We start from the raw sequence: 22,523 nt of genomic DNA, 5'->3' as shown, positions 1-22,523 counted from the left end.
TCTAAGTGCACTGCTGTTGTGGCTCTCAGTATTTTTTACTCGACTCTGCGATATCGAACAGGAAACAGGCAGATATCTCGACTATATCGACCATGAACTTCTCGAGGTGCAGCAGGGTGCTCTCTGTATGTCTTCTCTCTTCTTTCTTATCATTACACTTCTTCTAACAGTACAGGCCCGCAACCTGACCGCATTCTCCGCGCGAAGGCCCCAGAGCATACTCCGTCCACAGAGCATACTCCCGCAGCGATACAAATCCGACGCCGTCTCCGCTGCGACAACCGCGGCGACAACCGCGCCCGACTCGACAGCGTCGGTCGTGCAGGCTGTAGCAGAGGCAGCACCTACGCTGGCCGGAAACGAAATCGGCTACTTTGAATCGCTCGGCCTCGCGCAGGGATGGCTGTGGCCTACAGACCTCTGCCTGCACGCGATGGAGTACGTGCACGCCTACACCGGCATGCCGTGGTGGGCGACGATCGTCGCGCTCGGTGCTGCGTCGCGTATCATTCTGCTGCCGCTCGTGTTCAAGTCCTACAAGATGAACATGAAGTTCAAGGTCGTCAAGCCGATGATGAACAAGCTGCAGGAGCAGATGCGCGGCGCGGCCACGCCGCAGGAGAAAGCAATTGCGCAATTGCGAATGTCGAAATTGGGCAAGATGCACGGGATTAGCATGCCGATGGTCGTCGCGGGAGGTGTCGCGCAGATCCCGATCGCGTACGGCTTCTTCATGGCGATCAAGAAGATGGCCGAAGTGCCTGTCGCGGGCATGACCACCGAGGGCGCGCTCTGGTTCCAGGACCTGGCCGCGACGGACCCCTACCTCGGCCTCAGTCTGATCTCGGCCGCTACGATGTACACCGGTTTCAAGCTCGGTGGTGAGATGGGAAACGCGTCGAATATGGGTCCCACCATGCGGACGGCAATGACCTACATCCCGCCGGCGATGATGATCGGTATGGGTCTCTGGTACAGTGCCGCGAACGTGCTCTTCTTCAGCATCACTGGCTTCTTGGCTATGCTGCAGACCTTGTTCATGCGCACCGCGTATTTCAGACGCATGATGGACATCCCCGAGGACATCTTCGTCAAGGCGCAAGTGGCCGAGAAAGCCTCCTCGCAGACCTCAATCACGGAGCAGTACAAGACCATGTGGGCGGACGCAAAGGAGCGAGCACAGGCACAGGCCAACCCCGAGCCGAAGGTCGTCAAGCCGCCGCGGATGGTGAAGCCGGTGACTCCCGTGCGCGTAGTCAAGAAGAAGCAGCGCGCGCGCTCGTAAAGCATTTGTAAATATCAATAGTATATCGTTTATATATATGTACAATTAGAATATCTCTTTATGACCTTTTCTTTTCCTCTTCCAGTAACCGCTGCTCGACCCTGTTTCGTATATTTATCCGCATCGGATGGGCCTAGATATCTACAGTCAGCTCTTCCTGATCCACCTCCCCCACTACTAGTAACATCAGCAACAGCTACTCACATGTGCGCCCAAAAACCCCCACCGGATCCCAAGCTCGTTCGCAAAGATCTCGCCAAATCCAATCATCATTCCGTTCACGAACGGAAACACGAGCTGAATAGCGCTGAACTTGATCACCGAGCCGACGAGTTGCAGGCCTTGAAGCACCGATGACCCGAACGTGCGTCGCTGTGATGCTGAGGACGACGACACGCTCTCTGTCTCCTCCTTCTCTGTTTCTAGTTCTTTCACTGGCTCTGCTGCTGCTCCCGACATCTTTGCTGCGATACGTCTTCTTCTTCTTCTTCTTCTCTCGAGAGGCAACGGCGGTGATGTCGCAGGTGTCAGCACGTGACTGCGTAATTCTGGGCACAGCGCAACGCCAGCGCCGCACCGGCCCCCATCGGCCATCGTCACTCAGCGGTCTGCGTCTTGCTGAGCTGCTGTTGTTTCAGTAAAGAAGAGCAGAGAGAAGTTGATAACAAAGACAGAACAGCAGAGAATGCGCTGATTGCGACCCAAACAGATCAGAAACAGATCAGAATGGCAAAGAGGGACCGCTCACCCGCATCAGACGCCAGTTCGCCAGACGAGTCCGAACCCAACGGCCTGGCAGAGCACCCGCCTCTGTCCCCCAACGGCTCCGCGATCTCCGACATCTCTGAAGACACCCTCGGATCCGTGCCCGGATCGCCGGGGGTGAACGACGACAATCTCGACCAGGTCACGGTCTGTCGCTGGGAAGGGTGTTTCGAGGACTGCGGGAATATGGATAATCTCGTGAAGCACATCCACGACGAACACGTCGGGAACCGGAGACCAAAGTACGCGTGCGAGTGGCAGGATTGTCCGCGGCGCGGGCTCAGCCAGACGTCGCGGTTTGCTCTCGTCGCTCATATGCGAAGTCACACCGGCGAGAAGCCGTTCTACTGTAACGTCCCGGGTACTCCTCCTTTTATCTCTATTCTCCACTCTTATATCTACACATCTAACAACTCTCTAGAATGCGACAGAAGCTTCACAAGATCAGACGCGCTCGCAAAACACATGCGCACAGTCCACGAAGCAGAAGCGATCCGCGAAGCAATCCCAAAAACAGAACCATCAGGGCCCCCTAAGATGAGCTCGAAAACCGCAGAGGACTACGAGTCCGTTCTCAGAACCTACCGCGCGCGCGAACGCGAGCTGCGCAGTAGTAAGAAGGACGAGGGGGAGGCTGCTACTGGTGCTGATGATGCTGCAGGAGAAACAGCTGCTGGCAATGAGGACGGGTTAGACGGCGACGAGTCGCAAAAGCCACAGGCGGAGCTGGCGCGGTACTTGAAGCGGAAACTGGCGTGGGCGGGCGAACTGCACGGACAACTTCAAGAAGAGCTCGATCGAGTAAACAAGTTGAAAGAAGATCTGTGGACGAGCAAGGAGCTGTTGCTGGAAAAAGTGATTGTGAAGGAACTTGGGGAGGAGGAGGCGTCGAAGATTGTACATTAGATTGTACATTTTTTACGTTGTCTAGTCAATGCGCTTGGTGATGTTAACGGTTGTTATTTACAATTCTCTATATACAGTTAATTCTCGTTCGTAGATGGACTCTGCTCGTCAAACTCGGCAGGTACCTCATACACCCTCAACTTCTCCACCACTCTCTCGTCCACCACCACGTCCTGCATCCACTCCGACCCCCTCTCCAACCCCGTCTGCTTCCACTTCGTCGGCCACTCATCCTCCTCATGCTTCCCCGCGTCGACATCGATCCGCGAAACAAACGGCCGCGTATTGTTCAGCGCGACAGCTGCTGTCGCGCGCCCGACGCTGTCGGCGAGGTCGCGGCGGGTGAAGAAGCGGTAGGTCCGGATCGGGGTATGTCTGAACCCGAGGATGTGCGGATGCGGCACGTACATCACCGGGCCGAGGTGGTCTAGTTTTGCAAACTCGGGGGGCGTGGACGCGCTCGCGTAGTCGGCGGTCGAGATGTATGGTTTCGGGGGTTTCTTTGCTTCTTCTTCTTTCTTCTTGCGCTCTTCTTCTGACTCTGTTTCGGAGGGAGGGGTGGGAGGAGCAGAGGAGGATGCATCGGCTTCGGAGACGGCGGTCGCGGCGTTTTCGACAAACGCGTCGCGTGCGTCGGCAGCAGCAGCAGATGTCTGATCCTGCGCAACGTTCTCAGGCTTGGTTGGCAGCTCAGGCTCGGGTAAAGCAGGAGGCTCAAGCGGCCCAAGCCATCCCTCGTGCACGCCATGCAGATACTCCTTATACGCTCCCCGTCCGATACAAATAGCCCCCCCGCTCGGATCTCTAGTCAAGTTCGCGGCCGCCTTCTTTTCGTACTCGTTCCGATCGTCGTCGCCCCGTCGCTGCTTGCGGATCTCCTCGGCTACGCTGTACCGGATATCGCCCTGTCTGTACTCCTTGACCACTTCCCAGTCTATAGCAGCAGCGGTCAAGATCGGCTTGACGTACTGCGTGAAATGGGTCATCGTGATGTCCATATGATCCCCCGGCGGCGGCGAGAGGTAGACCTTGACGGAGCGGGGGAGGGCTGTGACGGGCAGCGGCTCTTGAGCAAGGAATGACACTCTGTCTTTCCATCTCTGCCGGTTCGCTCGACGCTCGCGGCGGTCGTAGTAGATTAGACCTGCGATGCCGCCGACGGTGAGCAGGAAGAGCGACATCTTGGGTCCGGGGAGACGGATTCGGGGGATGCCCATGGCCTCGAAGACCGGGTTCCGGGGGGGAGGAGGTTCTGTCGACATCTCGGTCCTGATTGTATATGTCTTTCTGTCTTTGTTAAAGGTCTGATAGACTGAATAGAACTGAGAACAGCGAATATCAGAAGTCGCGGAGGTCAGAAATTATTTTGTGTTTGCGCCGGGTAAACGGTTAAAGTTTGTGCCGGTTTTGCTCACCACAACCTTCATCTTCAGCAGTGTTCATAACAAGGGAATCAGAGAGAAGAGATAACCAGAGGAAGAAGAAAAGATGGAAGAAGGCGTGAGTTATAATGAATACGGCGCGTTGATTACGACGTCGGGCAGCTCGAATGCGAATATTCCACCCTACGGACAGAGACAAGGATGGCGACCCAAGACTGCTGATGATTACGGCGATGGAGGAGCGTATGTTTATCTTCTATTGCTGTGCTCATTGTTTTTAAAAAGAAGGATGCTAACAGTCACAGATATCCCGAAATCAAGATGGTGCAGTACCCGCTCGACATGGGCCGCAAGAAACAAGGCACCTCGAACGCGCTCGCGATCCAGGTCGATGCACAAGGCAAGATCAAGTACGATGCGATCGCGCGGCAAGGCCAGGCCTCAGGCCGGATCGTGCACACCTCGTTCTCTGACCTGATTCCGCTTCGGCAGCGCGCGAATATCGGGGAGCTCAACCTCGCGCGGCCGTCGGAGGAGGAAGTGGCGCTGACGACGGCGAAGACAAAGGCTGCGTTTGAGAGTATTTTGAACGGCAAGGCCGAGGCGGCGAATGCGAAGAGTATCGCGAATAGTAAGCGCAACGAGCCTACGTTTATCAGATACACGCCGAGTAGTATGATGGGCGAGAAAGCAGGCACAGAGCACGGGCAGCGGATTATAAAGATGGTCGATCTTCCTGAAGATCCGATGGCGCCGCCCAAGTTCAGACATACGAAGGTACCGCGAGGCCCGCCGTCGCCGCCGGCACCGCTTCTGCGCTCGCCGCCGCGGAAGTTGACGGTGAAGGACCAGGAGGATTTCTCGATTCCGCCGAGCGTGTCAAAGTGGAAGAATCCAAAGGGCTACACGATCGCGCTGGACAAGCGGTTGGCGGCCGACGGACGAGGGTTGCAGGACGTGGAGATTAACGACAACTTTGCAAAGTTGTCGGAAGCGCTGTCGGCGGCGGACCGGCACGCGCGCGAGGAGGTGAAGCAGCGGGCGTTGCTGCAGCAGCGGCTGGCGGACGAGGAGAAGGAGAGGAAGGAGGAGCATTTGCGGGAGTTGGCGAGGAAGATCAGGGAGGAGAGGGAGGGTGGACAGAGGAGGAGAGAGGAGCCAGAGCGGGGGAGGACTATGGCGCGAGGGCGGTCTGTCTCGCGGACGCCGTCGGGGTCGGTGTCGTCGTACTCGAGTTATTCGGGGTCGGGGTCGTATTCGGGGTCGAGGTCGAGGTCTAGGTCATATTCGAGAAGTCCGGTTAGGAGAGGGAGGGAGGCGTCGAGATCAAGATCAAGATCATACTCGAGGTCGGTATCAAGATCACTGTCGAGACCACTGTCGCGGTCGAGGTCGAGGTCCTACTCGAGGTCAGTATCAAGGTCTCTCTCCAGATCAGTGTCCAGATCAGTGTCAAGATCCCCCTCCCGGTCTCTCTCTCCACCTCCTCGAAGCAGCAAACGCTCTGCCCGTCCAGCATCGCCCGGTCCCCCTACTAAACAGCGCCGAGTGAATTAGTGAATTGATGTTGAATAGTAGAATGTATAACAGAAGTTACTTAAACGGGAAATGATAGAGTTTGCCGGGTAAGATCGAACACGAGGAGGCTGCGGCTCTGCAAGCGAGCGAAGATCAACACGAGCCGAGTTTCCTGATATCTGCTTCTTCTCCTCCTCTTCCTATATATATCCCTCCTCCTCCTCTATCCTCCTCTATCCTCCTCTATATCTATATCTATATCTCCTCCATGTCCCTCTCCCTCGAGAGAACTGCTTCTCTCATCGTCTCCCACTCCCGCCTCCTCCTCGACGCCATCGCCTCCTCCCCCGCGTATGTCTCCTCCACCCCACCACCCCACCACCCCACCACCACCACCACCACTAACCTCCCCCAGCTTCTCCCTCTCCCGCAACCTCGTCTTTGCCTACGCCCTATGCTCCCTCTCTGCCACTGCCTACCGCGAGCTATGGGCCCGCGGCCCCCTCGGCATCTTCTCCGACCTCTACCGCTCCGCCTCTAAGCTCTTCTTCCGCTACCTCCTCCGCGCCCCCGGCATCCGCGACAAAGTCGACGCCGAAGTCAGCAAAGTCCTCGTCTCAATGGAGCAGCAGATGGTCCCGCGCGGCCCCGACATCACCTACTACCGCGAACTGCCACAGCACGGCTGGTCCGAAGAGCAAATCATCGCCGAAATGCAACACCTCTCCCTCATGCAGCATTCGGCCTGGGAAGCCGGCAAGGTCTCCGGCGCAGTCTACCACGGCGGCAAAGAGCTCATCGACCTGCAAACCCAGGCCTACGGCATGTTCTCTGTCGCAAACCAGCTCCATCCCGACGTCTTCCCCGACGTCCGCAAGATGGAAGCCGAGGTCGTCACAATGGTCCTCAATCTCTTCAACGCCCCCCAGCACTCCGGCGTCGGCACCACCACCTCCGGCGGCACCGAATCCCTCCTGCTCGCCTGCCTATCCGCCAAAATGAAAGCCTACCACGAAAGACACGTCACCCAGCCCGAGATCATCGCGCCCATCACCGTCCACGCCGGGTTCGACAAGGCAGCCTACTACTTTGGCATCAAACTCCGCCACGCGCCCATGGACCCCGTCACATACAAGGTCAATCTGAAGGCCGTCAGGCGCATGATCAACTCAAATACTGTCCTCATCGCGGGCTCGGCGCCAAACTTCCCGCACGGCATCATCGACGACATCGAGGGCCTCTCAAAGCTCGCGCTGAGGTACAAGATCCCACTGCACGTCGACGCCTGCCTCGGCTCCTTCGTCGTGCCTTACCTCGAGCGCGTCTACCGCGAAATAGACCCAACCGTCAACGTTCCTGTCGTCGACTTTCGACTACCGGGCGTCACCTCGATCTCGTGCGATACCCACAAGTACGGCTTCGCGCCGAAAGGAAGCTCGATAATCATGTACCGCGACTCTTCCTACCGACGGCACCAGTACTTCCTCGCGACAGACTGGTCCGGCGGCGTGTACGCGTCCCCTACTCTTGCTGGCTCGAGACCGGGCGCGCTGATAGCAGGCTGCTGGGCGACGCTGATGAAGATGGGCGACGACGGCTACTACAGCTCTGCAAAGTCAATAGTCGAGGCCGCGCGCCTTATCCGCTCCTCTATCGCGGCTGATATTCCGCAGCTGACTGTGCTCGGCGACCCAATCTCCTCCGTGGTCGCGTTCACGTCATCAACTCTAAACATATACGAGGTCGCAGACTCGATGGTCGCAAAGGGATGGCATCTTTCGGCGCTGCAAAACCCGGCGGCACTGCACATTGCGTGCACAAAGCTGACGACAGAGTCATGCGTCATGCTCGTGCGGGATCTCAAGGACTCTGTAGCGCAGATCGAGCTCGCGCACGGGGCCGAGTCCGAGAGCGATATCAAGAAGAAGCAGGGCGATACGGCGATGCTGTATGGCGTGGCGGGCAGCGTGAGCACGAATGGAGTTGTGGACGAGATGGTCTATGGGTTCCTTGATAACCTCTACAAGGCTTGATCTCTGTATCTATCTTGTAATCTAATGTAATTATCGTCTGTCTGCGCTGTCTGTCTGTATGTCCATCTCTATACATGGATTTTACACACGGCAGATAGCGAGACGTTTTGTATTTATTCAACCGGTTATTTCCTCCGAGTGTCCTCATCCTTCACTGCTTTGGCAGACGCAGCAGCAGCAGCAGCTCTGACCTGTGCCTCATGCGATCCCTCACTCTGCTTCAGAATCTTCTGATAAACCCCAACCAGCCCCGCCCCTCCACCCCTACTCTTCCTCTCCTTCTCCTTCCTCTCCTTCTCCTCCTCCTCCGCCCTCGTCTTCTCCAACTCTGCCTTCTGCCGCTTAAACGCCGCGCTCTCAAACACCGGCGCCGCCGCAAACTCATCCCCTTCCTCCTCGCGCTCGCGTTTATTCAGCTTATCCCGCGCCAGCAACCGGTCCTGCGTGCGCATCTTGAGCGACTCCTGCAGCGTGTCGATGTACTTACTCTTCCGCCCGTCTTTTTTCTGTGACTCGCCGTCGCCGACGAGTTGCGCGCGCGCACTGCGTTCGGCGGATTTCATCGTGTCGTAGACGTCGTCGTAGGCGTAGATCGAGGGATCGACTTCTTCCTCGACCGACTTTGTCAGCTGCTGGTTATGCATCGCGTGCGCGATCAGCTCTGTATTCACCGCTGCTCGGCTGCTGTTACTGCTCCCCCGCGACGGAGGCTGGAACTTCCTCGCGCTGTCTTTCGTCGTCTGCTTCTCGTCGTCGAGGTCCTCGTCAGACGCGTTCTCGAGCAGATCATCGTCGCCGAATATCGACCGCCGCTGCTCTGTCGGCGCTGCTTTGGAACTGCTCAGCTTGTTCTTCTTGCCTGCCTGGATCTTCAACCCGCCGAATGTTTTCCCAGACATTCTTCTCTCCTTGTTCTCTCTTCTCTTCTTCTATCAGAGAACAAGAAGAAGAGGAGGAGGAAGAGGAAGGGAAGAGCCCATCGCACTATTCCCGATTCGGCCAGCTGTCTAAACTCTATTTCTCACCTCCAAATTTTGCTTTTTGTCTTGAGCTGCGTGCTTGATCAAGTTGATAGATCGAGGAGGACTTAAGAAAGAGCAGAGAGGAAAGGATATCAGAAAGAAGAAGAAGAAGAAGAAGAAGAAGAAGAAGAAGAAGAAGGAAATAGAATTGACGATGGAAATCGTGGGATGAATGCGCATTCATCGACACCCACGACATCACCACCAGCAACACCATCATCATCAGCTCGAGATATCAACTCTTAAACACACACACAGACAATGGCGGGATCAGTTCCAGACATCCCCGGCGTGCGTGCGCCTGCACGGTACGCGGAAGGACTGAGACAGGACGTCGCGCGTCTGCTGCGACGGCATAATACCTCGTTTCCCGGCGCGCAGCCCGTGTCGTTTCTCAAGCGGCATATTGCTGAGAACCTCGAGCGGGAAGAGTACGTGTTTTGCTTTGATTGTTGTTGTGGGGAGTTTCATGCTAATAAGAGTGCAGTTACTTTGTGTGCGAAAAGTCAGACGGCATTCGATGCCTGATGTACCTGACGCGCGAAGGCGACGCCGAGGCAACGTACCTGATTGACCGGAAAAACAACTACTACTACGTGCAAGGCCTGCACTTCCCACTACAAGACGATTTCCAGAAATTCCACGTCGACTGCATCGTCGACGGCGAGCTCGTGCTCGACCACGAAGACGACGGGCGCGAGGTGCTGCGCTACCTTGTCTTTGACTCGCTCGTTATCGACGGCAAGCTGATGACGGAGCGCACGCTCGACAAGCGGCTCGGGTACTTCCGCGAGCTCGTCTACAAGCCGTATGATAACCTCTGCAAGCAGTTCCCGGACGAGGTCCAGTTCTTCCCGTTCCTGATCGACTTCAAAGACATGGAGTTTTCGTACGCGCTGCCAAAGCTCTGGAACGACGTCATCCCTCGGCTCAAGCACGGCACCGACGGCCTGATCTTCACCTCCCGACTGACTCCCTACGTCTTTGGCACGGACGAAAAGATCCTCAAATGGAAGCCCGCGGAGGAAAACAGCATCGACTTTCGTCTGACCCTCCACTTCCCGACCTACACAGACCCAGACGACCCCTCGATCTCCTACCCAGACTACGACTCGCAGCCAACCACGATGCTCTCCGTCTACGTCGAATCCAACGTCTACAAACCCTACGGCGAGCTCTACCTCACCCCATCCGAATGGCAAACCCTCAAATCCCTAAACGAGCCCCTGGACGAGCGCATCGTCGAGTGCGTGCACGACAAGACCCTCAATTCATGGCGCTACCTCCGCTTCCGCGACGACAAGCTCACGCCGAACCATATCTCGATCGTCGAGAAAATCGAGATGAGCGTGCGGGACGGGGTCACAAAGGAAGAGCTGCTGAACGCAAACACGCGAATTCGCGAGGCGTGGAAGAAACGCATCGCGCATGAGAAAGAGCGCGGGAGGGGTCCGCCTCCTCCTCCTTCTTCTTCTTCTTCTCACCAAAGAGACAGAAAGTCATTAGATGACGACGTGCGGAGGACGCGGGATCGTGAGCGCGAAAGCAGGGAAGCGGGGGCGGCGGATGAGGGTCATGATCTTGGTCGGACGGGCGAAAAGCGGAAAGCAAACGACTAATCTTTTCTTCTCTTATTGTATCCTGGCTATCTTTATTTTTATTGTAAACTACACTTGTTCCGCTTAGAACAGCTGAATCATACATCAGGACTCTTAGTTATCTATCCTTTCCACCACCAAGTCACATAAAATCACATAAACACAAACACAAAGCACAATAAACTAATCATCCTTCCCAGGCTCCTTCTTCTTCGCCAACAACTCAGACTCATCCTCTCCCTTCTTACTCCCATTCAACCGCGTCGCGTAATCATCGTCGTCCTCCGACCACCGATCATAGTCCTCGTCCGGCGCCTCAAACATCGTCTCCGTCGTCGGCCCGTCCCCCGCCGCGACTTCAACGGACCCGTGCGCGCCGTCATCGCCGTAGGGGTTAGTCGTGCCTGCGTGCAGCGAGCCCGCGAGACTATCATTGTCGCCGTCGTAGCGGCCGACGCCCGCGCCCGAACCACTGTTTGTCGACGCGGGATCATATCGCGAGGGAATCCCCGCCTCCTCATCAAGCGATCCCGCAAGACTCGCAATCTCAAACCCACCGTCGTCGTCCTGCGAAAGCTCGTCCGACATTGCGAACCGGCGATTGTTCCGCGTCGGCCGCCACAGGAAGGCAATCAGCACAAAGTCGAGGAAGTAAATCACATTCAACCATCCATCGAGCACGAACCACCGCGACTTCCAGTGGCGCGGGACGAAGTCCGCCGAGCTTCTGTCCGCGAAGATGAGCGAGTTTACAAAGAAGAAGGCAAAGATGACGAGGATCGAGCCGAAGAGTAAGCGCCAGAGACGGCGGTACATGAGCGCTTTGACGTTTTGCTTGCGCTCGACGAGGTCCTTGATTGTCGCGGTGAGCGAGGAGAGGATCCAGAGGTAGAAAGCGGTCATTGTGGCTGCGAGCGGCATGATGACGAGCAAGATGAGCGGGCCGGCGGTGTCGGGCGTGACGAGGAAGCTGGCGATCGCGTAGACGATGCCAAAGACAAAGTGCAGGCCCGCGAGGATGCGGCACTTTGTCATTGAGCTGCCGAGCGAGGGTTTGACGACGCCGTAGCCCATGCAGACGATGAGCAGGAGGAAAAAGGTGAACGCGTTGCGGAACGCGTTCAGGATCGCGATGAAGACCATGTACACGCGCGAGAGCGGGGTGTAGCCCTTTGAGTTGATGAGGTCGTAGTAGCCCCAGACAATAATCATCTCGACCGTGAGAAAGACGGCGCAGGCGGTGATGTAGTTTTGCACCGCCAGAATGTCGGATCGGTACTGCACGTAGAGAAACATCCAGTACGCGAGCATGACCGCGTAGGCGATCGCCATGCCTCCGTAGAAGGGCAGTTTGGCGACCTGCGACGCCGGCAGCTGGCCGTACGCGTTCTGGAAGGTGACGGTTCCCGCATACCCGCCATCGTCGGTAGTAATGCCGTACGTGCCCACGCAGTAGAACCCGGTGCGGTGCACCTGGTACGTGAGGGGCTCCGCAAAGCCGTCGTGGATCTCGACCGCTTTCGTGACGATTGATCTGACGGTGGAATCGTCGCCCGCGTCGCGGAGCAAGAACTCGCCAAAGTGGTCCTGTGTGCAGAGCTTGTTTTTGACTGCGTCTTCGCTGCAGACGTAGGCGACGGGGTTCTTGGAGTCGCCGGTGTCGATTCCGATCAGGTCGACGTCTGTCCACTCAAAGACCACGACGGAGACTGTGCCTGTTTCGGAGGAGGTCGATGTCGCGGAGCGGTGGATGTCGACTAGCGGTGTGTTAGTGGAGATCATAAGAAAACAGGGAGAATAGAGCAAGAACTGACCTTTGATGTATGGATCAACCTTGCCGCCCCAATCGCTGCGGGCGTACATGCCCGAGCACTGCTGACGCCCGCTGGGCTCATCGACCTGGATCTTATCAGCACCCGTTCAACGGACCAGCAACAACATATCAGAATAAGAATCAGATACGTACGATTTTGGCCTGATTGGCGAGCGCACCGCCGAAGCAGGCAGCAGCCAGGAAAAGTGCCTGGACTCTCATATTTTCTCGCCCTTTATTTGCTCTTCCTGCGTTCTAATAGCAAGCAGCGTGCGTTCAGCAACTTCAACTCTTCTTCAGACCAATTCAATCTTCTCAAATCAGTCAGTCAATCTGCAATTGCTTCTCAAATCAATCAAGTCAGCGCAAAAGGAGGCGGGTGGCCGAGGCTGGGCTGGCTGCACGCTTGGATTCAAGGCGGTGCCACGTAAACTGGCTTTCCTGCGCCGCACAAGTCACGTGGTGGCGATGCTCTTCACCTCCGAGAAGTCTGATATCGTGTGCTGCTGTCCACTGTTGTCTACTCCACCGCTCACCAGCAATGCAACGGCTCGCGGACCGGCTGAAAACAGCCATGAAACCGCTCTCGAGCTGGTTCTGGCAGCAGCACTTCAACGCGCGCTACGGCTACCTGCGCTTCTTCGACCGCCGCGACGCCGTCTTCCAGGTTCTCTCCCTCACCTACTTCCCTGCCCGCGCGCTGCCCCACGCCCGCATCTCCCGCTTCTGCGACCTGCCCGAGGACATCCACTCGCTGTTCCCCGCGCACGCAGACATCCGCGCGGTCGTGCTCGACAAGGACAACTGTTTTGCTGAGACCGACAAGATCGGCGCGCATCCAGACAACCTCGCCGCGCTCGCAAACCTGCGCCGCCAGTTCCCGGGCTCAAAAGTGATCATCGTGTCCAACACCGCGGGCGCGTACCTGCACGAGGTCCGCCACGCGTTCGGCAACGAGCTCAGACTCAAGCGCGAGACCGAGCGCGCGACAGGCATCGAGGTGTACGACCACCTGCACTTCAAACCGCACGAGTCCGTCGGCAAGGGCGTGCTCATGAAGCTCATCGAGGATAAATCGACCGACGTGCATGCCGCGCATCATGTCGCTGTCATCGGCGACCGCATCTTCACTGACGTCTTCATGGCAAACAACATCGGCGCCTGGGCGCTCTGGATCGAGGACGGGGTTAAGAAGAGCAATTCGCCGCTCGTCCGTATCGAAAAGAAGCTCGTCGACCTCATCGAATCAAGAGGAATCAAGCCGATTTTACCCAAAAAACCTCCCCGGACAGACCCGCTACCTCCCTCGGACGCTTGGTAATGTAAATAAGCAACATGTATATATTATTTCTCTGAAGCAATACAGCATCACTTAAAACAGCAAGAACAAGACAATCATCGCAAAGTTCATATCCATAATAATTTCATCATCACAAGTATTCAAAAACAGCAGATAAATGTACACTTTTTTTCGAAAATTCTTTAGTACTCAAACATTTTAAGTATATACCAAACACCAAACCATCTAAGTAAGCAATAAAATCGCACAGTAAAATAAAAGAGTGACTAGTAAAAGAGACTAGCAAAAGAGACTAGCAAAAGAGACTAGCAAAAGACTAGTAAAGAGAGACCATTTTAAACTTCCTTTCCATGTTATACACCCCCGTTAATCCCCAAAAGCCCGATATCCAGCAACTCATCGCCCGCGCTCGTCGTCTCCGTCGTCGGACCGCCGCCGAAATCGGGCTCCACAAACTGATTCTCAAATATCGCCGCCTCCGCACTCACGTCGCCCGCGGCGGCTACCGCCAGACCCATGTCCTCGACCACTATATCCTCGCTACCTCCCCCGGCCGCATGCATCCAGTATGGGTTCATGCCGGGTTCGAGATCGCTCGGCGTAGGCGCGGTCGCTGGCACCGACGCTGCCGCGGACGGATTAGGCGTCAGCAGCTCAGAGTAGTTGCCCTCAGGCGCTCCTCCGGTCGTGCTGTTCGCCGACAGCAGCGCGTATGAATACGGATCCAGAAACGGGGTCGCAGGCGCAGATGCAGTGTCGATCCGAAGATGCTGGCCACCCATTCCTAATCCTGGTGACCGCGTGCTTCCACCCAGATCCTGAACAAGTGGCGCCATCTGCAGCGACGAGGTCCCGGCGGGAACATCCACATCAGCAGGTACCCCCGACGTCTGTGCAGTTTGACTAATCGCCTCATTCATTGACGGCGTATGTGACGCTGCCTGCGCTGCCGCTGCTGCTGCTGCTGCTGCCACCGCAGCTGCTTGTGAAGATGCAGCACTCATAGCCGCCATATCACTATGATACATAAACCCAGGACTAGCAGCATTCATGTACGAAAAATCAATAGTCGCAGGAACAGACCGACTTCGTGTCCGTCGATGTGTCCGCGGCTTTCCCGCCGGCACAGCAAACCCGCTGCTTGGCGCATACTGCGGAGCAAACGAAAACGGCATTCCTGCCGCACTACTACCAAACCCTGCCGTAGTAGTCTGTGTGGGAAACGGCGCAAGTCCGCCTCCGCTTTCGACCACCGCGCCCGCAACAAGCGGAGACACCGGTGCTGAGGTTGTGAACGAGAGCGCGTTCAGCATCTTTGTTGTCGAGCTCGACGTCGTCGTCGTGCTCGCTGACGAGGCGCTCGAGCTCCGGTTTGCTCGCGTCGTCGCGGTTAGCATATCGGTGCGGAGACAGAGTAGCTCGGACAGTTGCTGCTCGAGCACTTTTAGCGGGCCGGAAAACCGGTGCTCCATCACCCGACTGGCTTGCTGGTCTTCTGTGAAATCGTCGGTCTCAAACCAGCCGCTGGTCGAGCCGGATGATTCCATGTAAAACTGCGGCGGATGGGACAAGATGACGACGATGTCGCCCTGCGCCGATACTGCAGATTCATCTCCTGCTTCACCCGCATCCTCTCCAGTGGACGGAGCGGGCTGCACAAAGATCTGCTTGACGGCAGAGAAAGGAAACTCAATCTTGAAACCGACAGAGTCGTTGTTGATGTAGTACGTAAACCTGCTCTGCGACGGACTGTAGAATATGACAAGGTCCATAGCCGTCCCCGCCACCCGCCGCCATGAACCGATGGTGAGCGACCGCGCAGTGAACTGGCAGACAGGCGTCTTGCTGTTATTAGTCGACGACGCTGAAGGCGCGACCACGTCCGCGTTGTTGAAATTAGTCGAGGCGTAGTTGCGCATGTAATAGGAATGGTCGCTCATGTTTGAGAACGACGCCGAGCGAGCTAGTGCCGCTTTGTTGGGCGCGCCCTGGCCGAGGCCAAACGCGCGAGCAAAGAAGGCCGAGGATGTGCCAGCGGAGGGACCCGATGCCTGCGCGAGATAATGCTTCATCGAGTCTGGGATCTGGTCGCTTTCCTCTCCGGCCTCGATAGATTTCTTTGCGAGCGATTTTATTTTCGCGCGTCTGTTATGTTAAATGTTAGAGTCTGTTGAGAGTAATCTGGAAAGAAGAGGGAAGGAGGACACACCTATTTTGGAACCATATCTGGACAGAGCGCTCGGTCATGTTGATTTGGTCGGCTATGCGGATGCGGGTTTTTGCGTTCGGCGCCGGGTTGAGAGCGAACTCGTTCTCGAGAATGACGAGCTGCTCAGACGAGGCCCGCTGGCGCTTGTTGTTCTTTTGCTGCTGCGTGAGGGTCGACTTGCGCGCGAGCGAGCGTCGCGAGGACGAGGAGGCCGATGACTGAGGCTGCGGCTGGGACTGGGGCTCAGCGGAGGTGGTCATGGACGAGAGCTGGGAGGAGGCGGAGTATGTCTGCATGTTTGCGTTGTTGCTGTTTGTGTTGTTTGAGGAGGAGAAGGTGGATGAGAAGAGGGGAGTTGGGGTAGATTGCTGCTGGCCGTCGGTGGAGCGCTCGCTGGAGGAGAGGTCGCCGGGGGACGAGGCCGGGGAGAGGGTCGCGGAGTCGTCAGGAGCGACGGTGAACTCTTCGAATACGGCGTCGATGTCCATGGTGATGAAGAAGAAGATGAAAGGAAAGAAAGCAAAAGGAATAAGGAACGGCAGGAGTTGGGCAAAAGAATGGACGGCGGAGGGCCTAGAATGAGAACGCGGAGGGCTAGAAGAGGCCTAAGAGCACGACGGCATCAAAGAAAGAGAGAAAGAGCTGTCGAGCAAGAGAAGAAACATAAACAATAAACAAAACCAATCCGCAAACAAGAAATAAACCAGAAAAGAAACAAAACACGCAGAAACAAACAACGGAAAGCAGAGGAATCCGAGTTCTGCGTTTGCGACTGCGAAGATGTTTTGGCGCAGTGGAGCTGAGTTCTGACCCGTGCACCCTGTCCCAAAAAGGGGTACCCGCTCCCTTCGCTGACCCGGCCCCTGATCCTCCGCTTCCTGACCCGCGTCACCACGTGCGCCCCGTTCCTGCATTAGCCCGCTCAGGGTTTTGCCGCTTTCGGCTCTGTCTTGCTTCTTTGGGCATCTTCCTATTCGGGAACTTCCACAACTCTGCCCTGCTCACCCCCGGTACCGAAGCAGCTGCCCGTCGCGCTGCGCAACAAACACCCCGCGATGGCCGCGCACCGCGACGCCCTCGGCCTGGCTCTCGGCCACCGCGGAGGCGGCTGCGACCCACTCGACCGCGCCTTCGCGGCTCACAACCATCGACCCGCCCTCGCGCATCGCCAGCGCGACCCCGTCTCCGATCACGGCGAGCCCGACAACCTCCCCGGCCGTCTCCACCCGCTGCGCCGGCCCCGCCAGATCGCCCTGCAGGTCCCACCGTTCAACGCTGTGCGCGCGTCCCACCACCAGCTCGGTCCCGTCCTCGCTCAGGTCGAGGCCGACGACACCCGCCTCGGCCGCAGGAGCACCCACCACCGCGAGCACGTCCTTCGTCGACATGCCATACAGGACTACGTCACCATTGTCAAACCCTACCACCGCCATCTTGTCCTCGGTCTCAAACTCTAGCGCATTCTCGGCCGCCCGCACGATCCCGTCCTGCCTCGTCGTCACTGTGACTTTTGTTGGCGCGGTGGCGGCCGTCGGGTGCTCGAACGTATGTGCACATTCGCCTGACGCGCACTCCCTGTGTCGGTCCTGTTAGCCTCTTCACGATCTCTTCTCCTATCTCTGTTCACTTACCACAGCTTCACCGTCCTATCCGCCGATGCAGCTATAACCCACAGTTAGCACCAATCCCTGGCCCTAAGTAAGCAAAGCGCACATACATAAGAAATTCCGTCCTCTCCCAACCATCGCCAGATCCACGACAGCCGCCTTGTGCCCTACAAACGTCCTCGCGCACTCGCCGTCCGCGATATTCCACAACTTGATCAACATATCGCCTCCACAACTCAGCAGCACCTTTCCCGACGGGAAAAACTTCACGCAGGTGGTATATGCAAAATGCCCCTCGAGCGTTCTCGTCAGCTCTTCTGATGTGGCCGTCGGACCTGTGCCGTTCTGAGGCGGAGATTGTGTCGAGAGCGCGATGGTGCCGGAGGAGGAGCCGACTGCGTAGAGATTCGAGGATGGCGATATGTCGAAGCCGGAGATAGCTTGATATTGTTAGAGGTTTGTTTGTTTCTTTGAATCAGTGAATACTCACTCGATTTTGTCGTAATTGTAGACGTCGGATTTCTAAATTCAATGCTCTTGACACCCAGTTCATTGCACGCAATCCGAATCATCTGCACAGCTGTTAGCAATCTCAAATAAAATAAGCAAAAACAATAAAAACGCACTTTATCATTATACTCAAGCACCTCAAACCCATCGATCCCTCTCAGCTCGACAGTTCCGCCTACGCGATACACATCCACCGACCCATACTTTGTCCCTCCGTCCGCGGTCGTCGTGATCCACACCCAAAACTGATCCTTCTGAGTAGCTCCCCTGGATACTTCAGAAATCACGTCGTAGTACGCTGGCTGGATCGCGTATAGAAACGCCGTGGTTGTGTGTGTGGCCATTGGGGTGCTTGGTGAGTGTGGTTGTGGATTTAGTCTGATCTTTAAATCGATGCGGCTTGAGGAGGACTGAACTTGGATATGATTATGAACAGCTGTATCTTTCTCTACTTCTTACAGTTAGTAACAATAATATGCTATGATAGTACTTATTCATTGCCTTTTTTACTATTTTATAACAATAACCTCTTCAGTTTCATTATACTACACGCAGCCATGAGCTCACGAAATAAACCAAATTCTATATACAACCTTCTTCTCTTTTCCATCATCCACTATTCTGCAATCGTCTCTTTCCCATAAATCCCCATAAACCCAATTAGATATTCCTACCACTGTAGAATCTAGATATTCCCTCGGTGTCGCTCAGCCTGCACCCGGCCGACGTACTCCTTCGACACGACGTTGAACGCCTGCATGTATTTTCCCGCGCATTTGTTGATGCAGTCCTAAACACAGCTGGTCAGCTCAATCTGGATAATAGTATAAAAAATCGCGCTTAATTCCTCGAATATGAAGGAGAATATCCACATACCTGATCAGCAGCAGTCAGAGTAGACTGAGGATTCACAATGCAAAGATCATAGCAGCTCTTCGTCACCTTCTACACAACCCAAACCAAACCCGTCAGCAACCAACTCCAACCTCTTCTCACAGCTCCAAATACTCTAAAGAACAGAATCACAACTCACGCTGATTAGAGTAGCGGCCTGCGCAGTGCGAATCTCCTGCGTCACCTGCTGCTGCAGGTTCGCCTTGATCTCAGCAGAGGTCGAAGGTACGCTTTCTTCCTTCTTTCCGAATCCGAATGCCATTTTTCACCACTTTTCGTTTCTTCTTCTTTGTTTCTTCAGACAGAAAGCGCAAGTCTTTGTGAATACAAGAGCTGTTTTAATACCAAGAGCAACGGAGTCTGACGGTATTCACGAATTTCTCTACGTCAGCTCATTGCTCGCTGCGTTTATGGCTACAAGTCCGCAAGCGTACGCTGCAGTTACGCCAACAGGGCTGCCCACCTGAAACCCTACAGATACTACTAACACCCTACAACTACCACTACTTCCCTACTTCCTCTTCCTACACCGGACCACCCCCGGTGGCAAGCTTCTATAAGAAGAAACAGTCAGCCGTGCCATCCGGTTGGGTTCACCAAATTCACTTTTTCTCGCCTGCTCCTTTTGACGCCTCGGCTCCAAGACGAGCGAACCCACACAGACCAGCTCGCTGCAGCCGTACCTTTCGCCCCCGGGTCAGAAAAGACCACTCCGAAGACACCTTTTCTCAAATATATCATCACCTTCAGCAGCTTTTAGCCTCTTTCTATCCTCCGCCCTCGGTCAGACCTGCCCGCTGCTGCTGGGTTCCGCCGAGATACTAAAAATGGCTGAAATGCAAACCATCGTGACGGTTAAAGGCCGGGTAATCACATAAAACTCTAAATCTTCAACTCTTTTCCTCAGCGGCTTTGCGATTCTTTGATATCGCCGGCATCAACCACAGAAGATAGCAGAAAATAGCAAGAGCTGCTTCTTTTCAGAGAATCTGTATACCGCGACAATGCCGGCTACTTCTTCTGCCACAGTGTTTATCCAGCAGTCCACCCTCCTCCTGCAGGCCCGGCCAACGACTGTAACCTCCCCTCTGTCTTCTCCCCCCACCCTCGTCTTCTTCTCTGCTTTACTAACCACAATCACCCTGATCACAGACCAAAATCTCCTACTCCTACAACACAGACAAGAAAACAAAACGGGGCTCTCTCGCCGTCAAAACATTCGACCCCGTCTCCGGCGCATGCTTCCGTCTGCGCACCCGCAAGGTCAATGAACTCAACCGCATCCTGCGCGCACTCGCTGGCTTAGCTCAGGTTCAGGCCGGTCTTGCCTCTGGGGCTGAGTTACTTGCTACCGCTACAGAGTAGTTCTTTCCTTTTCTTCTTTTTTTTCCATTTCTTCTACTTCTTCTATAGAGGCGGTGTACGATATCTTCAAGTTAATGTCATCATCATATTGCTCTAGCAAGAGTAATTGCTATCAATCCAAATCATTATCACCCCACATCTTCTACAATTCTCATTTATACCTCCCCTCATGCAAAAAGCTCCGCGATATCCAACATCCGTCCATCCATGCCCATGGGCGCGACAATCATTCCTCCAAACGGCAGCTTCAACGGCCCCGTCTCGCCCGCTTTCACGCTGACCGCGCACATCTCAAACACATTAGTCACTTTCGTGAACGTTCCCAGCTCGCTGTTCACGCGCACCGGGTCCGACGCCACGCTGCTCGCAAGTGGCTGATACGGCACCGTAGGCATCAGAAGCACGTCCACGCCCGCCGCGCCTTCAAACTTGAGGTAGAGCTCGGTCTTGAGCGCGCGCAGGGCAGCCATCTCCTGCATCACCTTCACCGCCGACAAGGACGAGGCAGAGGACACGGTGGCGTCGTAGATCTTCCCCAAAACCTCGCTGTCACCGCTGCTCTTTGCGCCGAACGCAACCCGCTCGGTGTCAATGATCGGACCCACAACATTGGTCGCCTTTGCGAGCGAGCTGAGATCCATCGGCACAAGCGTTCCACCAACGCTCTTTGCCTTTTCAACAAACGCTGAAAACGCAGTCTTGTACTCTTCCGACACCAACGAGAGATCATCCGGCACAGCGAATCTGAACCCACCTTCCTTTGGCCCGCGGAAGTCGATCGACTTGATCGGGATATATCTGTCCGGAGCAGAGTACGGGTTCGCCAGGTCCTGGTGCCGCATTTCGGCAAAGACAACGCGGGCGTCGTGCACCGTCGTCGCAATTATCGAAATCGAGTCAATCGACGGGCAAAACTTGGCAACATGATCGGACGGCAGCAGACCCTTGGTCACATTATAGCCCACCACACCGTTGAACGCCACCGGCACACGCGCCGACCCGTCCGTATCAAGCGCGAGAGAGAACGACCCAAGCCCCTTTGCGATCGCGAGCGCAGATCCGTAGCTGTACCCACCCGCGACGTACTCCGAGCTATACTCGCTCGTCACTTCCGCGGTCGCAAACAGACCCGCTCCTGAAGCCTCAATTTTAGTAGTGCCAATCAGAATTGCTCCGGCCTTGAGCAGAGCCTTGACTAGGCTCGAGTTTTCGATATCAAAGCTCTCGCTGACGGTGAACGGGATTCCATAAAAGTACGGCATGTCGGCGAAACTCGCTTCCACGCCGGCCTCGGGAAGAGTCTTGAGCGCCTCGGCTTTGTCAATCACAGTCTTGAACACAGCCGCCGCGTCAGGCTTCAAAATCTGCTCGTAGATGTAGTCAACGACCTTCGTAGGCGCGAGCTTGCCAGACCGGTACGCGGCGCGCAGCGACGCAATCGAGATATCGTACTCAGCCGCGACCGACTGCGGCACGGTCACCGTAGCCGCGAGATCGAGCAATGGCTGCGAAGAGCACGTGTATCCAAGCAGACCATCGAATGCGCAAAAGTGCTTCATTGATGCGTCGACGATCTGGTTGTCGAAGCCACTCGTGCAGTCGGTGAGCACACAGGTCTCGAAGCCGTGGTCGTTGGCCTCTCTGAAAGTGGTGGCCACGCAGCATCTGTTGATCTTATGGTTAGTACATACAGCTAGTGATAAGTAGAAAAAGCACGTACTCGGTGGTGACACCAGCCAGCATGATATGAGTGATTCCTCGGCTGACGAGCATCTGGTGGAAATCAGTGTTATAGAAAGATCCCTTGCCAGGCTTATCGAGCACAGGCTCGTCCTTCAGAGGCTTCACATCATCCACAATATCATGTCCGTCCGATCCGCGCACCAACAGACGTCCCATAGGTCCATCAGTGCCAATGACAAGCTTATGTCTCTCCGGGTTGGTCATCTGCTGCCGCATCCGCTTCGTCGGCGGGCAATCCGAGAGATCCTCGACATGTCCCTCGCGCGTGTGGATCACATGGAGTCCCAGCTTGCGCGCAGCAGCAATTGCCTTTGCAGTAGGCTCAATAACAGACGAGACCTTCTCAAAGACCTTTTCGGAAGGGCATTGCAGGAAGCCGTAGCCTCCCTTCAGAAGGAAGTCCTTCTGCATATCGATAACGACCAGCGCCGTGCGGCCTTCAGGCATTGCGAACGCCATCGGCTGGGCGGGAGCTAGAGTAAGAGGAGCCATGATTCTATACTGTATCGGTTTGATCCAGTAAAACAGTCGTGAACGAGGCACAGCAGCACAGGGTCCAGAAGCAGACTGGGG

General features: G+C 55.8%; 16 protein-coding genes across 16 annotated transcripts; 8 read left to right on the top strand and 8 right to left on the bottom strand.

Annotated features, from left to right (window-relative positions):
* Window positions 1-18: 18 nt before the first annotated feature.
* On the top strand, window positions 19-1,306 carry BZA70DRAFT_280443 (60Kd inner membrane protein-domain-containing protein). The gene is made up of 2 exons (XM_064912957.1): window positions 19-125; window positions 176-1,306. The coding sequence occupies exons 1-2, from the start codon at window positions 93-95 to the stop codon at window positions 1,283-1,285; spliced, it is 1,143 nt and encodes a 380-aa protein (XP_064767334.1). The 5' UTR covers window positions 19-92; the 3' UTR covers window positions 1,286-1,306.
* Window positions 1,307-1,830, bottom strand: BZA70DRAFT_280441 (outer membrane protein TOM13-domain-containing protein). Its single transcript, XM_064912956.1, has 2 exons — window positions 1,490-1,830; window positions 1,307-1,418 (listed from the first exon to the last, which is right to left on the bottom strand). The coding sequence occupies exons 1-2, from the start codon at window positions 1,742-1,744 to the stop codon at window positions 1,344-1,346; spliced, it is 330 nt and encodes a 109-aa protein (XP_064767333.1). The 5' UTR covers window positions 1,745-1,830; the 3' UTR covers window positions 1,307-1,343.
* Window positions 1,795-3,008, top strand: BZA70DRAFT_280438 (uncharacterized protein). Its single transcript, XM_064912955.1, has 2 exons — window positions 1,795-2,411; window positions 2,472-3,008. Exons 1-2 carry the CDS (start codon window positions 2,012-2,014, stop codon window positions 2,954-2,956), a joined length of 885 nt encoding a protein of 294 aa, XP_064767332.1. The 5' UTR covers window positions 1,795-2,011; the 3' UTR covers window positions 2,957-3,008.
* BZA70DRAFT_188898 (mitochondrial import inner membrane translocase subunit Tim54) lies at window positions 2,995-4,634 on the bottom strand. Its single transcript, XM_064910016.1, has one exon. The coding sequence runs from the start codon at window positions 4,216-4,218 to the stop codon at window positions 3,034-3,036; it is 1,185 nt and encodes a 394-aa protein (XP_064767331.1). The 5' UTR covers window positions 4,219-4,634; the 3' UTR covers window positions 2,995-3,033.
* On the top strand, window positions 4,332-6,010 carry BZA70DRAFT_188883 (SKIP/SNW domain-containing protein). Its single transcript, XM_064910013.1, has 2 exons — window positions 4,332-4,581; window positions 4,644-6,010. Exons 1-2 carry the CDS (start codon window positions 4,445-4,447, stop codon window positions 5,893-5,895), a joined length of 1,389 nt encoding a protein of 462 aa, XP_064767330.1. The 5' UTR covers window positions 4,332-4,444; the 3' UTR covers window positions 5,896-6,010.
* BZA70DRAFT_188884 (sphingosine-1-phosphate lyase) lies at window positions 6,011-7,952 on the top strand. The gene is made up of 2 exons (XM_064910014.1): window positions 6,011-6,207; window positions 6,272-7,952. The coding sequence occupies exons 1-2, from the start codon at window positions 6,125-6,127 to the stop codon at window positions 7,887-7,889; spliced, it is 1,701 nt and encodes a 566-aa protein (XP_064767329.1). The 5' UTR covers window positions 6,011-6,124; the 3' UTR covers window positions 7,890-7,952.
* On the bottom strand, window positions 7,943-8,941 carry BZA70DRAFT_188894 (coiled-coil domain-containing protein 55-domain containing protein). The gene has a single exon (XM_064910015.1). The coding sequence runs from the start codon at window positions 8,786-8,788 to the stop codon at window positions 8,015-8,017; it is 774 nt and encodes a 257-aa protein (XP_064767328.1). The 5' UTR covers window positions 8,789-8,941; the 3' UTR covers window positions 7,943-8,014.
* A 22-nt stretch (window positions 8,942-8,963) lies between these two features.
* BZA70DRAFT_280434 (mRNA capping enzyme, catalytic domain-containing protein) lies at window positions 8,964-10,540 on the top strand. Its single transcript, XM_064912954.1, has 2 exons — window positions 8,964-9,342; window positions 9,399-10,540. The coding sequence occupies exons 1-2, from the start codon at window positions 9,173-9,175 to the stop codon at window positions 10,528-10,530; spliced, it is 1,302 nt and encodes a 433-aa protein (XP_064767327.1). The 5' UTR covers window positions 8,964-9,172; the 3' UTR covers window positions 10,531-10,540.
* Window positions 10,541-12,715, bottom strand: BZA70DRAFT_280432 (uncharacterized protein). The gene is made up of 3 exons (XM_064912953.1): window positions 12,476-12,715; window positions 12,324-12,408; window positions 10,541-12,266 (listed from the first exon to the last, which is right to left on the bottom strand). Exons 1-3 carry the CDS (start codon window positions 12,542-12,544, stop codon window positions 10,693-10,695), a joined length of 1,728 nt encoding a protein of 575 aa, XP_064767326.1. The 5' UTR covers window positions 12,545-12,715; the 3' UTR covers window positions 10,541-10,692.
* Window positions 12,716-12,840: 125 nt separating this feature from the next.
* Window positions 12,841-13,718, top strand: BZA70DRAFT_280429 (mitochondrial PGP phosphatase-domain-containing protein). The gene has a single exon (XM_064912952.1). It carries the CDS (start codon window positions 12,864-12,866, stop codon window positions 13,641-13,643), a length of 780 nt encoding a protein of 259 aa, XP_064767325.1. The 5' UTR covers window positions 12,841-12,863; the 3' UTR covers window positions 13,644-13,718.
* Window positions 13,719-13,975: 257 nt separating this feature from the next.
* BZA70DRAFT_290267 (uncharacterized protein) lies at window positions 13,976-16,319 on the bottom strand (the record flags this gene model as incomplete). Its single annotated transcript, XM_064914196.1, has 2 exons — window positions 13,976-15,767; window positions 15,832-16,319. 2 exons carry the CDS (start codon window positions 16,317-16,319, stop codon window positions 13,976-13,978), a joined length of 2,280 nt encoding a protein of 759 aa, XP_064767324.1.
* A 256-nt stretch (window positions 16,320-16,575) lies between these two features.
* On the bottom strand, window positions 16,576-18,390 carry BZA70DRAFT_188767 (WD40-repeat-containing domain protein). Its single transcript, XM_064910012.1, has 5 exons — window positions 18,065-18,390; window positions 17,929-18,010; window positions 17,549-17,878; window positions 17,463-17,493; window positions 16,576-17,406 (listed from the first exon to the last, which is right to left on the bottom strand). Exons 1-5 carry the CDS (start codon window positions 18,290-18,292, stop codon window positions 16,833-16,835), a joined length of 1,245 nt encoding a protein of 414 aa, XP_064767323.1. The 5' UTR covers window positions 18,293-18,390; the 3' UTR covers window positions 16,576-16,832.
* BZA70DRAFT_280422 (uncharacterized protein) lies at window positions 18,364-18,846 on the top strand. The gene has a single exon (XM_064912951.1). It carries the CDS (start codon window positions 18,371-18,373, stop codon window positions 18,590-18,592), a length of 222 nt encoding a protein of 73 aa, XP_064767322.1. The 5' UTR covers window positions 18,364-18,370; the 3' UTR covers window positions 18,593-18,846.
* On the bottom strand, window positions 18,364-19,181 carry BZA70DRAFT_280421 (mitochondrial import inner membrane translocase subunit tim13). The gene is made up of 3 exons (XM_064912950.1): window positions 18,982-19,181; window positions 18,825-18,893; window positions 18,364-18,738 (listed from the first exon to the last, which is right to left on the bottom strand). Exons 1-3 carry the CDS (start codon window positions 19,102-19,104, stop codon window positions 18,634-18,636), a joined length of 297 nt encoding a protein of 98 aa, XP_064767321.1. The 5' UTR covers window positions 19,105-19,181; the 3' UTR covers window positions 18,364-18,633.
* A 569-nt stretch (window positions 19,182-19,750) lies between these two features.
* Window positions 19,751-20,338, top strand: BZA70DRAFT_280417 (signal recognition particle 9 kDa protein-domain-containing protein). The gene is made up of 2 exons (XM_064912949.1): window positions 19,751-19,918; window positions 19,995-20,338. Exons 1-2 carry the CDS (start codon window positions 19,847-19,849, stop codon window positions 20,205-20,207), a joined length of 285 nt encoding a protein of 94 aa, XP_064767320.1. The 5' UTR covers window positions 19,751-19,846; the 3' UTR covers window positions 20,208-20,338.
* BZA70DRAFT_280416 (amidase signature domain-containing protein) lies at window positions 20,339-22,523 on the bottom strand. The gene is made up of 2 exons (XM_064912948.1): window positions 21,928-22,523; window positions 20,339-21,872 (listed from the first exon to the last, which is right to left on the bottom strand). The coding sequence occupies exons 1-2, from the start codon at window positions 22,440-22,442 to the stop codon at window positions 20,375-20,377; spliced, it is 2,013 nt and encodes a 670-aa protein (XP_064767319.1). The 5' UTR covers window positions 22,443-22,523; the 3' UTR covers window positions 20,339-20,374.

The sequence above is a fragment of the Myxozyma melibiosi genome (genome assembly GCF_037950935.1).
Source record: "Myxozyma melibiosi strain Phaff 52-87 chromosome Unknown BZA70scaffold_8, whole genome shotgun sequence".
Lineage (NCBI taxonomy): Eukaryota > Fungi > Ascomycota > Lipomycetes > Lipomycetales > Lipomycetaceae > Myxozyma > Myxozyma melibiosi.
This window is presented reverse-complemented; position numbering and strand designations above follow the sequence as displayed.

Bases quoted from the DNA above. Each gene is read 5' to 3' on its own strand.
- BZA70DRAFT_280443 (XM_064912957.1), top strand. From the start codon at position 93: ATGAACTTCTCGAGGTGCAGCAGGGTGCTCTCT. The intron at 126-175 runs GTATGTCTTCTC...CTAACAGTACAG, and splicing joins GGTGCAGCAGGGTGCTCTCT to GCCCGCAACCTGACCGCATT.
- BZA70DRAFT_280441 (XM_064912956.1), bottom strand. From the start codon at position 1,744: ATGTCGGGAGCAGCAGCAGAGCCAGTGAAAGAACTAGAAACAGAGAAG. The intron at 1,419-1,489 runs GTGAGTAGCTGT...GTAGATATCTAG, and splicing joins GGGGGTTTTTGGGCGCACAT to GCCCATCCGATGCGGATAAA.
- BZA70DRAFT_280438 (XM_064912955.1), top strand. From the start codon at position 2,012: ATGGCAAAGAGGGACCGCTCACCCGCATCAGACGCCAGTTCGCCAGAC. The intron at 2,412-2,471 runs GTACTCCTCCTT...ACAACTCTCTAG, and splicing joins GTTCTACTGTAACGTCCCGG to AATGCGACAGAAGCTTCACA.
- BZA70DRAFT_188898 (XM_064910016.1), bottom strand. From the start codon at position 4,218: ATGTCGACAGAACCTCCTCCCCCCCGGAACCCGGTCTTCGAGGCCATG.
- BZA70DRAFT_188883 (XM_064910013.1), top strand. From the start codon at position 4,445: ATGGAAGAAGGCGTGAGTTATAATGAATACGGCGCGTTGATTACGACG. The intron at 4,582-4,643 runs GTATGTTTATCT...TAACAGTCACAG, and splicing joins GATTACGGCGATGGAGGAGC to ATATCCCGAAATCAAGATGG.
- BZA70DRAFT_188884 (XM_064910014.1), top strand. From the start codon at position 6,125: ATGTCCCTCTCCCTCGAGAGAACTGCTTCTCTCATCGTCTCCCACTCC. The intron at 6,208-6,271 runs GTATGTCTCCTC...AACCTCCCCCAG, and splicing joins GCCATCGCCTCCTCCCCCGC to CTTCTCCCTCTCCCGCAACC.
- BZA70DRAFT_188894 (XM_064910015.1), bottom strand. From the start codon at position 8,788: ATGTCTGGGAAAACATTCGGCGGGTTGAAGATCCAGGCAGGCAAGAAG.
- BZA70DRAFT_280434 (XM_064912954.1), top strand. From the start codon at position 9,173: ATGGCGGGATCAGTTCCAGACATCCCCGGCGTGCGTGCGCCTGCACGG. The intron at 9,343-9,398 runs GTACGTGTTTTG...ATAAGAGTGCAG, and splicing joins GAGAACCTCGAGCGGGAAGA to TTACTTTGTGTGCGAAAAGT.
- BZA70DRAFT_280432 (XM_064912953.1), bottom strand. From the start codon at position 12,544: ATGAGAGTCCAGGCACTTTTCCTGGCTGCTGCCTGCTTCGGCGGTGCG. The intron at 12,409-12,475 runs GTACGTATCTGA...GATAAGATCCAG, and splicing joins TCGCCAATCAGGCCAAAATC to GTCGATGAGCCCAGCGGGCG. The intron at 12,267-12,323 runs GTCAGTTCTTGC...ACACACCGCTAG, and splicing joins GGTTGATCCATACATCAAAG to TCGACATCCACCGCTCCGCG.
- BZA70DRAFT_280429 (XM_064912952.1), top strand. From the start codon at position 12,864: ATGCAACGGCTCGCGGACCGGCTGAAAACAGCCATGAAACCGCTCTCG.
- BZA70DRAFT_188767 (XM_064910012.1), bottom strand. From the start codon at position 18,292: ATGGCCACACACACAACCACGGCGTTTCTATACGCGATCCAGCCAGCG. The intron at 17,494-17,548 runs GTATGTGCGCTT...TGTGGGTTATAG, and splicing joins GAGAGGACGGAATTTCTTAT to CTGCATCGGCGGATAGGACG. The intron at 17,407-17,462 runs GTAAGTGAACAG...GGACCGACACAG, and splicing joins GATAGGACGGTGAAGCTGTG to GGAGTGCGCGTCAGGCGAAT.
- BZA70DRAFT_280422 (XM_064912951.1), top strand. From the start codon at position 18,371: ATGATTATGAACAGCTGTATCTTTCTCTACTTCTTACAGTTAGTAACA.
- BZA70DRAFT_280421 (XM_064912950.1), bottom strand. From the start codon at position 19,104: ATGGCATTCGGATTCGGAAAGAAGGAAGAAAGCGTACCTTCGACCTCT. The intron at 18,894-18,981 runs GTGAGTTGTGAT...TGGGTTGTGTAG, and splicing joins AGGCCGCTACTCTAATCAGC to AAGGTGACGAAGAGCTGCTA. The intron at 18,739-18,824 runs GTATGTGGATAT...AGCTGTGTTTAG, and splicing joins CTCTGACTGCTGCTGATCAG to GACTGCATCAACAAATGCGC.
- BZA70DRAFT_280417 (XM_064912949.1), top strand. From the start codon at position 19,847: ATGCCGGCTACTTCTTCTGCCACAGTGTTTATCCAGCAGTCCACCCTC. The intron at 19,919-19,994 runs GTAACCTCCCCT...CCCTGATCACAG, and splicing joins TGCAGGCCCGGCCAACGACT to ACCAAAATCTCCTACTCCTA.
- BZA70DRAFT_280416 (XM_064912948.1), bottom strand. From the start codon at position 22,442: ATGGCTCCTCTTACTCTAGCTCCCGCCCAGCCGATGGCGTTCGCAATG. The intron at 21,873-21,927 runs GTACGTGCTTTT...TAAGATCAACAG, and splicing joins CTGGCTGGTGTCACCACCGA to ATGCTGCGTGGCCACCACTT.